General features: G+C 36.3%; 1 protein-coding gene across 8 annotated transcripts in view; it reads left to right on the top strand.

Annotated features, from left to right (window-relative positions):
- Ralgapa1 (Ral GTPase activating protein catalytic alpha subunit 1) overlaps positions 1 to 14,096 on the top strand; it is a 223,021-nt gene that overhangs the window by 141,875 nt on the left and 67,050 nt on the right. For all 8 annotated transcript variants that reach the window (XM_031356026.1, XM_031356025.1, XM_031356021.1 and 5 more), the window contains 2 exons: positions 5,142 to 6,003; positions 8,704 to 8,775. In XM_031356026.1, coding sequence (XP_031211886.1) covers positions 5,142 to 6,003; positions 8,704 to 8,775 — 934 coding nt within the window. The remainder of the gene's footprint in view (positions 1 to 5,141; positions 6,004 to 8,703; positions 8,776 to 14,096) is intronic.

Here is a 14,096-nt window from a genome sequence, read left to right as displayed (position 1 = left end):
TCATTTTCTGAGCAAGAGTGAAAAGAGGCACCAAAGATCCATTCTGTAGTAATTATAGTTTCACCTATACATATTATGCAAAGCTAATATTTAAAGCATTTGCCAAAATTAACTTCCTCTGCATGTCTTTTACAGCACAGTGAATTGTGGCAGCTTTTCATGGCCTGTTGCTTTTGTATGCCATAATAATCTGTAATTATGGGTTTGCTGCAAATGATGTAGGATTTGTTTAGTGTGACAATCTGAAAAGCTAACCCTGGCTAGCTAGATCTGTTTTATGAATGCTAGTTATAAATGTCTTAAAAGCATTGGCGTCTTCATTTTGCATTTTGTCACGACTCATTATTTTAGAATTTCATTTTAATTTCTAAATTACAGAATCTTTGTCTTTTTTCTATTTTAGGAGGTAAGAATGAAAGAAATATTTTCTTTACTGCTCAAAAATCTAAATAAATCTAATCACCCAATTAACAAGTTAAGAAATTTTGATCTTTTCATATATATTCATATATCCTGAATTTAGAGAAGCAACTTCGAAGAAAAAATGATTTTGCTCATATCTAAATTTGTAATTTATCCTTTACCTATTTTCAGTGTTAATAATTATATATATATCAGGTTGCAGCAGTTCTTTACAGCTTGCTATTTTTGTGTGCTACTTTAGGTAGGTGCAGGTGTTTAAGTGGATAAGACTCTGGACGTTGTGGTTTCGAGCTGGGCCTTATTGTGTATTCAGGCCAGCCTTGAGCTCCTCCTGATGCTCCTGCCTCAGCCTACCCAAGTACAGAATACATAAGTGCATCTCTATGTCCAGCTCCACAAACTCTCTTAAACTGAATCCCCACTGTCCCATCCTTCGGGAAGAGGATATGGAGGGTAGACTACTGCCTGGGCTTGGGGGGTTACATTGTACAAGAATGAGTTGGGCCATTCTTGGGATTCTTTATAAGAAAGTTCACAGGGGGGGAATTTATAAAAGATGTATTTCTGGTAATGCTATTAAAATTTAATAGTTTATATTTATTATTCTAAGCTTTATATAAAAGAGCTTTTAATTCATTTCTACATGTAAGTCTAGGCTGTTCTTACAGAATAATGGGATTTAAGGAGTTTTTTTGTGAACAAGCCAAACCCAGAGTATTTCTGTGAATCTCTTTTTGTGATTATATCTGTTAAACTATGCTCTCTTCTTTCTTCATATTGTAAACTTTTATATTCTGTATAGAAGATTCATTGTTTAGAAATGAGTCATCTGTTTAAACATATCACTTACCAGGTGAAAGTACAGGAAAAGAATAGATTTTTTTTTTTTACTGCATAAAAAAAAAAAAGTAAGAAAGAAATGTCGGTTTCACTGGGCATGATGTCTCATAGTTTAATCCCAGAACTCAGGAGGCAGAGGCAAGTGTATCTCCTAATTCTGAAGTTAAAGGCTAGCCTGGTCTACAGAGTAAGTTCCAGGGCCTCCAAGACTACACAAACCTTGTCTCAAACAAACAAAGGTAGTTTTAATTTTTCATTGCCATTTAAAACATAACTGAAGATCCTGTGCACAGAAAATTTAAGTTTTAAATTTATTGTTTTCATTTGTCACAAAGAAAATGGCACTTTGAGAAAAAGTAAATTGTAGAAATTAAATACTAATGTGTAAAGCAAAAGCCAGCTGGTAAATCACTTAGCCTTCTGAACCATTTGTCCTCATGTAGAAGATGAACTTCCATACCTACTCAATATCCATTAGGGAATGGACAGCAGACATTAAATTGGGGCCAGTCCCATTTCTCATCATCTAGTTACACAGCTTTAAAAATGAAAGAGTAAATTAAGATGAACTATTTAATGTTACAATCTGGTATTAAATGTCTGGTTCTCAGAACTAGTGTAAACACACTTTTAAGAACAGCTCAATATGCTAAAATCATCTTCCTATTTATTTATATATGCACATATAAAACTGACCAATTATGGAAGATTAACTTCTTACATTAACATTTTAAAAATCAAAAGAATACTAGTGACAATAGCATTTTAAAAATCAAAAGAATACTAGTGACAACTGTCCATGTTAAGATTTAGTGATCATATGTTGAGGAGAGAACCTGATTGATTGCTCATCTTTCTGGCCATACCCATGGCATAGTTCTCAATGTCCAGGGCTGAAACCTTAAAATTGTAACACACTAGACTCTTTCCTCTTTAAGAAATTATGCCAGCAGTGCACAAGCCAGTTTTTTAAGTTTGTTGAAATACAATTTACATAAAATAAGTGCCTTTTTCCCCAAAAAGACAATTTTTATTCTATATATCAGTGTTTTGATAGTAACAAAATTATATACATTTTACTAAAAATCATCAGGCTAAACACTTAAAATTGGAGACTTTGGTGAGGCTATACATCAGTAGTGAAATACTTGTTTAGTGTGTGTGAGGCCTTGTGTTATGAAGCCCTGAGTTCAATCGCAGTACCATTCCCTATGCCCAAAAAGAAAGTTTAATAGTATATACATCAGAAGTTTTAAAAATCTCTGTTCTGAAAATTTTACATTTGCTTTGATAGGTAGATCCTAGTTTTCCCAACTGGTTAGCTTTCAGAAAAAAATACTATATAATGTAATACATATATATGTAATATGTTATATATATGTATAATATTCATAATATGTTGTATATAGTGTATAATATAATAATAAGCAATGTGTATAATATATAACATTGTATGTTACATATTGTACTATATATATTGTATATAATGTATTTATAGATATATATACATACACACACACATATATATGTATGTATATATATATATACATATATATATATATACCACAAAGACAAGATTATTTCCTAACAATAGTAGAGTAATAGAGAAATATGCTCATTCTATAACTATGTCTAAATATAAGTAGAGGCAAGAACACTGACTCCTCCCCACCCTTCTTATAACAGAGCATCCACTTCTGGCATGAATTACATCCATATCAGTGACAGCTCTCCTCCTACTCTTTAAATTGAAAATATCAAGAAAACAATCAGTTATCTTCCTAACACCATTCAGTCCAAAACTGACCACTACATCAGCCCTCCTTAGAATTGCAGCAGCAGTTATTAGCTTTTGGCAGCGGCGGCGGCAGCGTTTGATTGATTGTTTTGTACTGTTTTTTATATAGTTACCCTAGTATCACATTGATTAGTCCATTGACACTCACACAACTGGAAGTGGTGACTACACAAGGCCACCTGCCTTCTAGGACCTACCCATCTCACTCCCCACCTGGGGAACTTCACCTGAGCATGGACCCAAATAAATCTATGAATTCATTTACTTAGACACACCTCCATGTTTCCCTCTGAAAATGATAAAGCGCATGCCTGTGCACCCACCCCACAGCCCAACATTTTAGCAGTTGACTTTCCCAAGTGATTGGCTAGCTTTTCTCCTTCTCTCTTTCTGTTGCTTTTCTCTTTCTCTCCTCTCTTAGTTACTTTTCTGTTGCTGTGATAAAATGTCATGACCAATGCAATTTACAAAAGGAAAGGATTATTTGAACTTACAGTTTCAGGATTGGACCCCATGACTGTCATGGTAGGGAACATGGAGGTAGACAGCAGAATGCTAGAGCAGAGATAAAAGCTAATTGCAAATGGTATTTGGAAGCCATGTCCAGTGACATATTTCCTCTAGCAAGGCCACACCTCCTAATCATCCCCAAATAGCCTCCAACTAGGCACCAAGTATTCAAATGTCCAAGTCTTATGGGGAAACATCTCATTCAAGCTATTGCATCTCCTCCACTTTCAGATCCTAATGTAAGATAGCTTCCCTTTCTAGACCTCTCAAACTATGATGTTGTCTCAGCTTTCCTATTTTACTCTTTCATATATTCTTTCATATTCACACTTATATGAATATACTTAGCTAGTATCCTTAATATGATGGATAAGGAAGGAAAAAAATGCTTTTCACATATTTTCACACTAGGTCATATTGATCCACAAAATTTACTTAGAAAATTATAATGCCTAAATGAGTATACCCAACAGCAACTTTTAATTTTTTATTTTGTTTTTATGTATTTAATTTTTTTGTAAAGCATTGGAGATCAGTCTTAGAGACTTGCTGTTGTTAGGCAAATGTTCTACAACTGAACTACATCCTCAGTCTATATTTTTAGGTTTATTTTTATTATTTTTAAATTGTTGGGGGGGGAGGAGAGAGAGAGAGTGAGTGTGTGTCTCAGTGGGTATATGCACATGCATACAATGCCAAGGAAACAAGGGGCATTTCTGTCACTTTAAGGTTGAGTGCAGTAGTTGTGAGCTTCCTGACTGGGGTGCTGGGAACAAAACCTGGGTCCTCTGGAAGAGCAGCAAGTGCTTTTAACCAATGAGTCATCTCTCCAGCCCACATAGCTCATATTTGGAGCTTGGCCTTTACAGTTTCCTTGACATATAAGGGTACACTGATTTACTATTTAAATTTATTCTCATTCTTGAAATTTAATTCAGATAGCATTTTTTCTCTGACATATTTTATCAGTCATAAAAGCCAGAATAAAATGGCATTTAAAGATGCTGCAAACTATGCCTCTAAATCTGGAATATCTTCATGAGATAAACATATCAGTTGGATAGATTTTATTGGCTTTTTAATCTGTGTGTTTAGTGTATTTCAGGAAATTGATTTCTGATACTTTTGATCTTCAAAGGTGATCTACATTTAAAAGCTTTCATTTAAATTGTAGCTCACTAGCAACAGTTTCAAAAGGGCTTTCTTATTAAATAAACAAAGATACTTCATTTAAAAAGTTTTCCCTCTTATTTGCTAGTATTCCTATACTAAGAAAACTAGCTGGGCATTGGTGCTGGCTTTTGATTCCAGCACTCAGAAGACAGAGACAATCAGATCTCTGTGAGTTCAAGGCAGACTGGTTGGTCTACAGAGGGAGTTCTATAATAGCAAGGGCTACACAGAGAAACCCTGTCTCCAAAAAAAAAAAAAGGCAAAAGCTAAATTGCTGTGGCATTAGCAATGCAATAAAGTTCTCTTCTCCTTACTAATAGGTTTTATGACTCCTAGGAGACAATATTATTCTCACTCATTTGTGATTTTTATTTTTTGTTTTTTGTTTTTTTTTTAGTGAAAACTCAGATGCAACAAGGATTAATCTCTATAGCAGCCCGTACTGTTATTACCCATCTGGTGAATCACTTGGGCCACTATCCAATGAGTGGTGGTCCTGCTATGCTAACAAGTCAGGTGTGTGAAAATCATGACAATCATTACAGTGAAAGTACTGAACTTTCTCCTGAGCTCTTTGAAAGTCCAAATATTCAGTTCTTTGTGCTGAATAATACAACCTTAGTATCTTGTATCCAAATAAGAACAGAAGAGAGTATGCCTGGAGGAGGTTTAGCTGCTGGCCTTGTGTCAGCCAACTCAAATGTTAGAATCATAGTACGCGATCTCTCTGGAAAGTACTCATGGGATTCTGCCATACTGTATGGACCACCCACTGTAAGTGGTTTGCCTGAACCTACATCTTTCATACTTTCGATGTCTTACCAAGAGAAATCAGAAGAGCCTCCTACATCTAACGAAAGCTTAGAAGACATAACAGTAAAAGATGGACTTTCTCTCCAGCTTAGAAGATTTAGAGAAACTGTACCAACTTGGTCTACAATAAGAGAGGAGGAAGATGTTCTTGATGAGCTCCTGCAGTATTTAGGCACTACAAGTCCTGAATGTTTACAGAGAACTGGAATCTCCCTCAATGTTCCTGCTCCACAACCTCTGTGCATTTCTGAAAAACAGGAGAATGATGTCATTAATGCTATCCTTAAGCAATACACGGAAGAGAAAGAGTTTGTAGAGAAGCACTTTAATGACTTAAACATGAAAGCCTCAGAACAGGATGAGCCGATGCCTCAGAAGCCTCAGTCAGCATTTTATTACTGCAGGCTGCTTCTTAGTATATTGGGAATGAATTCCTGGGACAAACGGTAAGAAGGGGAAAAAGGGGTTCCTTTTCTTTTTTTAAAAAAAATTAGTTCTTCTGATCAGGAATTGTAGTATCTGTTCTTTTTCTTTTTAAATTCTGTCTACCATGCTGGAGAGATGGCTCAGCAGGTTAGAGTGTATGCTGGTCTTTCAGAGGACCCAAGTTTAGTTCCTAGAATCCCCAGTGAGGGCCTTATAACTGTAACCCCAGCTCCAGTGAATCTTATGGCCTCCTTAGGCATTGTACTCACCTGTACACACCTACACACATAAACACACATAATTAAGAATTCAAAAAGATAGGAGCTTGAGTGGTTTAGAACACTTGTTTTTTCAGAGCATCCAAGTTCTAGTCCTAGGCCCTACATGGTAGCTAACAACTAACTGTAACTCCAGTTCTAGAGGCCCCAATATCCTCTTCTAGCCTCTATACTGGGCATTCAGGTACCACATGTATATATATATATACTACATGCAGCAAAACACATACACATAAAATAAAATAAATCTTTATAAAAACCTCTGAAAAGAAAATAAAACCTATAAATTCTATCTACCGATTAGTCTTTTGGCCAATAGGCAAATTATTTGGGTTTGGTTGATTGATTAGTTGATTTTTTTTTTAACCATTGATTTATATTAAAATTCAGGGGAATAAAAAGATAATTTAATTCAGTACATTACTGGCATTTTCATAGTAACTACTAAAACTACATAACTTAGAAATTATAATCAAATAATTGAAAGAAAATCAAATTTTTAAACCTTAATTTAAGCCTATCAGTTTTTTTAGATCAGTCACAATATTTTTGTGTCAACTTGGAATTAAGGAAGTAACTCAAAATTCAGGATCAAATCAAGAAAATAATGGATTTTTTTCCTTCTATTTTGTTTTCTTATACATGTTATAAAATCTTCTTAAAAGCTTAGAGTACAGGGCATAATGGTATACCTGTAACCCTAGCATTTTGAAGGTGGAGGGAAGGCCAGCCTGGGCTACAAGAGACCTTGTCTTTAAAATAAAAATAACAATAATAATAATAACCTTAAGACATTGTACGAGTGTAGTACAATAATAGGGTACAGTTATCATTGCAAGGCTTGTCTTTAACCTCTAGTACCAAAGACACTAGAACCAAATATCTTACAATAATAAAGTTAGAAGTTAAATGAAAAGGACATTGGACTTAAATCAGAACTAGGTTAGATATCCTTTGTTTTTGAACTTTGGCCTATAGTGTCTAAATTAAGAATAATTTTTATCCTCTATAGAAAGAAATAATGTACAAAAACACTTAAGATTTACTTCATATAAAGCATTACTCAAATATTTAGGTCTTTTATTTGTTTTGTTTTTGTTTTTGTTTTTGTTTTTGTTTTGAGACAGGATCACATGTAATCCAGGATAGTTCAAAACCTTGAACGTTTTGATCCTTCTGCCTCCCCCTTTCAAGTTCTAAGACTATAGGTATGTGCCAACATGCCTGGCTACATTTAGATTTTGTTGTTTTTAATAGGAATTGAACACATTACAGTTTTTAATTTTTGTACCATCAAAAGATGTAGGAGTGTAGAAGATGACACAATATTTATTTTATCATTAAATAATAGAAGTATGTCATTTTCATTTAGCTTATAGTAGGAGTGAGGGGAAAGCTCAGAAATTTCTGATTAATAAATCTGCAGTACTCCAGGTGCATGTGAAGCATTAAGAAGGGCCTGTTCTCTTTCTTGCTTAATATGTATATTTTCTCTGATTTAAAACCTTCCAATTGTTAAACAGTATTCTTGCCTAAGCCATTTTATATTACCTTTTCATTTATTTTCTGAGGTATGAGGCTACATACATGTTGTAGCACATATGTGGAAGTCAAAGAGCAATTCACAGGAATTGTTTCTGTCTTTCTACCAGCAGAGTTCAAGGGAATATACTCAGATTGTCAGGCTTATTCAACAAAAGGCACTATTACCTGCTAAGCCACTTCTAAGTCCCCTAAGCCATTCTGTATAGAGCATAGTTGTTTGCCTTATGTTTGTGTCTGACCACATATAATTGTCATTTAGTTATTATAGAAATACATTGTAGTTTTTTGTTATGGAGTGGTCTACATACCATCTCCTAGGAAAAGTTAAAGATGGAAAGCTGTATTTCATGGTAGTAAGTTTTTGTACTTTCTGTCATAAGTACAGTTTGTACTTTGTAATTGATTTTCTGTACATGTTTAGTAAACATAAAGTAAAATTTATGTTTATTAATATTTTTAAAAAATTATAGGACTGAGGATATATATATATGTGTGTGTGTGTATAACAATAGGACTGAGGGTATGTGTGTATATATATGTATGTAATAATATATATACACACACACACCAACAGCAAAAATGTATTTTAATACATGTAATTTAAAACAGAAAAATGCTGAATTTTACAAGTCCTTGTTTCCATTTCTTTGGATATAAGTTTGTGTGCTCACAACATCAGCAAGAAGAGATTACTCTGGCCTTGACAAGGTGTGCTGTCAGAAATGAATGAAGGCCTGGTAGATAGAGATACTGGCACATATTCTTTGCATGTTTTTAGGGTCTGGTTCTCCTTTGTGTTACAAGTGTAAAGAGCTGCATGAGTAGAGTGGGAAGTATTTCCAGACTGTCAGTCCTTCCCTGCACAGTGATGAAATGTTTATAAATCTCTCTGTTTAGGAGGAGCTTTCATCTCCTGAAGAAAAATGAAAAGCTGCTCAGAGAACTTAGAAATTTGGATTCAAGGCAGTGGTGAGTTGTTGGGAAATCTTCATATTTACAACTAGAAACTCTTAGCAATTTCTGTTGCTAGTAATACCATGAATAGCAATATAAACTGTAATACTGTACTGCTAAGTTACAGCTTTTGCGTAAAAACTATGTCATTATACTGTAGATAAATTATTTTTTTAGTCTTTATTTATTTATTTTACACTCCTGATTTTATTCCCCTCCTGGTCTACCCTCGGACTGTTCCACATCCCTTACCTCCTCTCCACACTGCCCCATCTCCAGAAGGATGTCCCTACTCCCAAGCCCACCTGACCTCTAAACTCCCTGGGGCCTCCAGTCTCATGAGGGTTAGGTGCATCTTCTCTGACTGAACCCAGACCCTGCAGTCCTCTGCTGTATATGTGTTGGGGGCCTCTTATCAGCTGGTGTATGCTGCCTGGTTAGTGGTCCAGTGTTTGAGAGATCTTAGGGTCCAGGTTAATTGAGACTGCTGATCCTCCTACAGGATCACCCTTCTCAGCTTCTTTCAGCCTTTCCTAATTCAACAACAAGGGTCAGCTGTTTCTGTCCATTGGTTGGGTGCAAATATCTGCATCTGACTCTTTCAACTGCCTGTTGGGTCTTTCGGAGGGCAGTCATGATAGGTCCCTTTTTGTGAGCATCCCATAGCCTCAGTGGATTCCACTTTGGGCCTTTGCTGGACCTTCTTTTCCTCAGGCTCCTCTCCATTTCCATCCCTGCAGTTCTTTCAGACAGGAACAATTATGGGTCAGGTTGTGACTGTGGGATGGCAACCCCTTCCCTCACTTGATGCCCTGTCTTTCTGCTAGGTGTAGTAGGCTCTGTAAGTTCCCTCTCCCTACTTTCAGGCATTTCATCTAAGGTCCCTCCCTTTGAGTCCTGGGAGTCTCTTACCTCCCAGGTTTCTGGTGCATTCTTGAGGGTCCCCTCAATCCCTCAGGGCTTCAGTCTTTTTCCCTCACTCAATACCAGATCTGGTTCCCCTCTTCCCCCCACCCCTCCACTTTCCCTCCCTGGTTCCTCCCTCCCTCTCCACTTGTGATTGCTTTCTTCTCTCTCCCAAGTGGGACTGAGGCATCCTCACTTGAGCCCTTTAGCTTGTTGACCCTTTTGAGTTCTGTGGACTGTATCTTGGTATTCAGTACTTTTTTTTTTTTTTTTTTTTTTTTTTTTTTTTTTTTGCTAGTATCTACTTATTAGTGAGTACATGCCATGCATGTCCTTTTAGGTCTGAGTTACCTCACTCACAATGATATTTTCTAGTTCTATCCAACTGCCTGCAAAACTCAGGATAAATTATTTTTTAAGAAAAGTTTAGAACTGCATTAAGATGGTTGACATATTTGAAATACTTGTATTCTTTGTATGTATTTCACAGTCCTCCTTTGAATTGGAAAATGAATTTGTAAAATATCCTTAGGTTGTGCCATATTTAATTATAACTCATTCTCAGTTCTGTTGCTTATGATAGATTGAACAGCTAATTTAAAATAAGCAACCTGCTATGACATCATACTATAAGAATTCAAATTGAAATGAGCTGATATGCACATGTCTGCATGAACTCTCCATCTTTAAAAGCTCTATGCCGAGTCATTTTATTAAGGTTTACAAAAGTTACCCTCTTATTCATACATTAGTCTGACTTACATCTCTTCTGCTTGTGTATGATCCTCTTCACAATATTCATAAATGTGCTTCACACACTTGAGAAAAGGGAACTTCAGCTAAGGAATTGCATTCGTGAGACTGGCCTGTGGGCATGTCTGCAGGGGCATTTTCTTGGTTGTGAAATGATGTAGGAGAGCCCAGTTTGTGGTGGGTAGAACCTTCTTTAGGCAGGTAGGTCTGGGTTGTATAACAAAGGTAGCTGGCCATGAGCCTGGGAGCAGACCAGTGCACTGTTCTGCAGTCTCTGCTTCAGTAACTACCTCTAGTTTTTGCCTTGACTTCACTGTATGGTAGACAAACCCTTCCTCCCATGTTGCTTTTGGTCAAAGTCTTATCACACCAATAGAAGAAAAACACTAGGACAATTTTAAAGCTGCAGTCCTTATTCTTTTCATGCTGTTTTCTTCCAAATTTATGAGGAAAATGTCCCCATGTGTCACCTATATTTCCCAACTGTTTTTTGTTGAAGGGCTTTTTGTTTCTTCAGAGTGATCTTTTAAAACTTTGTGCATTTATTTATTTGTTCTGTGTGTATGTGTATGTGTGTGTGTGTCAGGATTATTTTATATTTGTGGAAGCTGTTTAACTTACAGTTTTCAGCTTCAGATTGATGGAGTTTATTCATTTTTGCATAGTTATCTTTCTCCGTAGTTTCCTTTTCATCTCCTCAATTTCTTGTTGTGCTTACAGACTTCTATGTTGAACTCATTTGTTCTGTATTTTTTATTAATCTTTATTTGGATAAGATAGTTATATTGTATATTTAGTTCTTTATTCTTTCTAAAATACATTTTGAGTTATAAAGGAATCTTCCACCAAACTGGATGACCTGTGACTCACATGATGGAAGAAGAGAACCAATTCTCAAAATATGTCCTCTGACCAACCCACATGCATGTGTGCATGCATACATACATATTCAATAGTAAAAATAGCAATAATAATAATAATAATAATAGTGACAAGTAAAATAAAAACTGGAAAGCTGGAGAGAAGACTCAATGGTTAAAAGTATGCACTATGCTTGCAGAGGAACTGAGTTAAGTTCCAAGCACCCATGTCAGGTGGTTCACTGTTGCCTTGTAACTCCAACTCCAGGAGACCTGGCTGAACACACGTGCATGCGTGTACACACACACACACACACACACACACACACAAATAATAAAACTAAGCAAAAAAAAATAATCCTCAAAAATCCAGTGGAGAGTTATTAGAACTACTACATGAATACACAAGGTTGAAGGCTACATAACTTCATACATAAACTTCAATGTATTCCTGTATATGTTAGCAAGGAAGAGTCGAAATAAAGAAAATCATATTGTTATTAGCTAACATATTAGATAATAACTATATTTCAATATTTGTTTATCAATTTTAAAGCTGCACACTAAGACAAGAAGATGTCAATAACAAGAGAGGCTGCCTTAGTTTTATTATTTGTGTGTGTGTGTATACATGTGTACACGTGTGCACATGTGTTCAGAGTTTTACTCAATGAGCCTCTCACTAGCTCCATACCTTCTATGTATAAACTCCTATCATCTACAAGAGAAGTGATGTGACATTTTCTTTTCTGATAAGTTTACTGTATAGTTAAAATTTTTTCAGATATTCAGTTTTTTTCTTCAGTTTAGTTTTAGCAGATTATATTTTTTGAATTGTGCTTTTAATCTAATTTATCTATTTGTTGACATGCATTTGTTAATAGTACTTATCTTAGTCAGGGTTTGTATTCCTGCACAAAACATCATGACTAAGTAGCAAGTTGGGAAGGAAAGGGTTTATTCAGCTTACACTTCCACATTGCTATTCATCACCAAAAGAAGTCAGGACTGGAACTCAAGCAGGTCAGGAAGCAGGAGCTGATGCAGAGGCTATGGAGGAATGTTACTTACTGGCTTGCTCAGCTTGCTTTCTTATAGAACCCAGGACTACCAGCCCAGGAATGGCACCACCCACAATGAGTCCTCCCACAACTTGATCACTGATTGAGAAAATGCCTTACAGCTGGATCTCATAGAGGCATTTCCTCAAGGGAGGCTCCTTTCTCTATGATAACTCCAGCTTGTGTCAAGTTGACACACAAAACCAGCCAGTATAGTATTCTCACCTTTTGTGTAAAGTATGATTTTAGTAGCAGGATTCCTTTTTCTTGTTTTAATTTTTTATTGTGTAAGGAGGAGAGAGAGGTAGAGATGGGAGCATGAAATAAAAGGACAACTTTGTGGGAATTAGCACTTCTCTCCCTTTATGTGGTTTCAAGGATTATACTCAGGGGGTCTGACTTGCATGGCTGGTACCTTACCCACCACGCCATCCTGCTTGCTTATAGTCTTTTTTCCTTAATCTAGGTAACAATGATCAAGTTGCTTGGTTATCTTAAAGAAACAGCCTTTGTTTCACAGATTTTTTTTTTTTATTATTTAAAAGTAACATGGTAGTGTGGCATTGGTAGAATCATGTGATCAAACTCTTGATCACAGTTTACATGGTGCCTTCCCATTTTGTTTTCAGTTTTTTCTGTGATTTTAATCAAAAGTACATTAGTAGAAGCTGGAGAGATGACTTAGTAGTTAAGAACACATGTTGCTATTGCAGAAAGCCCAGGTTTGGTTCCCAGCACTCACATGGCATCTGTAACTCTAGTTCCAGGAATCCAACACCCTCATCTGGCCTTCTCAGGCATTGTGTGCTTGTAGCGTACACACAAACATGCAGGCAAAAATAGCCACACACATAAAAGTAAATATGTTTAAAGTATGTTAGTAATGGACCTTGGTCATTTAATTCTTAGCAGCTTCATTTCCAAACAATGTGAGCCTTTTTGATCTTCCGACTTTTTAAAGTTTTTTTTTTTTCTTGTCTAGCTAAACCATTCACTGGGAAGGGGTATCTTCCCTGGGTTTACATCACATAAGACTCAAATTTTTCTATTTTTTGTTTCTCCTTCATCCAGAGACCAATAGCTTAAAGGTTTATTCTCTGATCATTCCGAATGTGTATAGTCTTGAGGGTACAACACAGATATCCAGGTATATTGGATGTTATTTTTAACTCTTAGATCCCTTGGAGTTGGCCCAGAGTTATGAATATTATGCAGTGCCTGTGAGATTCTCTGGTCATCGTATTCTAGTTCAGTAGTTGTCAACCTTCCTAATGTCTGTACAACCCTTTAAATATAGTTTCTCATGTTGTGGTGACCCCCAATCATAAAATTAATTTTGTTAGTACTTCATAACTGTAGCAAAGCAGTTATGAAGTAGTTACCACAATATGAATATCTGTGTTTTCTGATGATCTTGGGCAACGCTGTGAGATAGTCAGTCAACCTCAAAAGGGTTGTGACGCACAGGTTAAGAACCAGTGCTCTAATGGAGGAACTAGAGAAAGGACCCAAGGAGCTGAAGGCTTTACAGCTCCATAGGAGGAACAACAATATGAACTAACTAGTACTCTCAGAGCTCCCAAGGACTCTTTAACAGTCCAACCAAGGAGTGGACAAGGAGGGACTCAAGGCTTCAGCCACGTATGTAGCAGAGGATGGCCTAGTCAGTCATCAATGGGAGGAGAGGCCGTAGGTCCTGTGAAGCCTCAATGCCCCAGTGTAGGGGAATGCTAGGGCCAGGAAGTGGAAGAGGATG

Source organism: Mastomys coucha, unplaced genomic scaffold (assembly GCF_008632895.1).
Source record: "Mastomys coucha isolate ucsf_1 unplaced genomic scaffold, UCSF_Mcou_1 pScaffold6, whole genome shotgun sequence".
Classification (NCBI taxonomy): domain Eukaryota; kingdom Metazoa; phylum Chordata; class Mammalia; order Rodentia; family Muridae; genus Mastomys; species Mastomys coucha.
The sequence above is the reverse complement of the archived record's forward strand: the minus strand, read 5'-3'. Positions and strand labels throughout refer to the sequence as shown.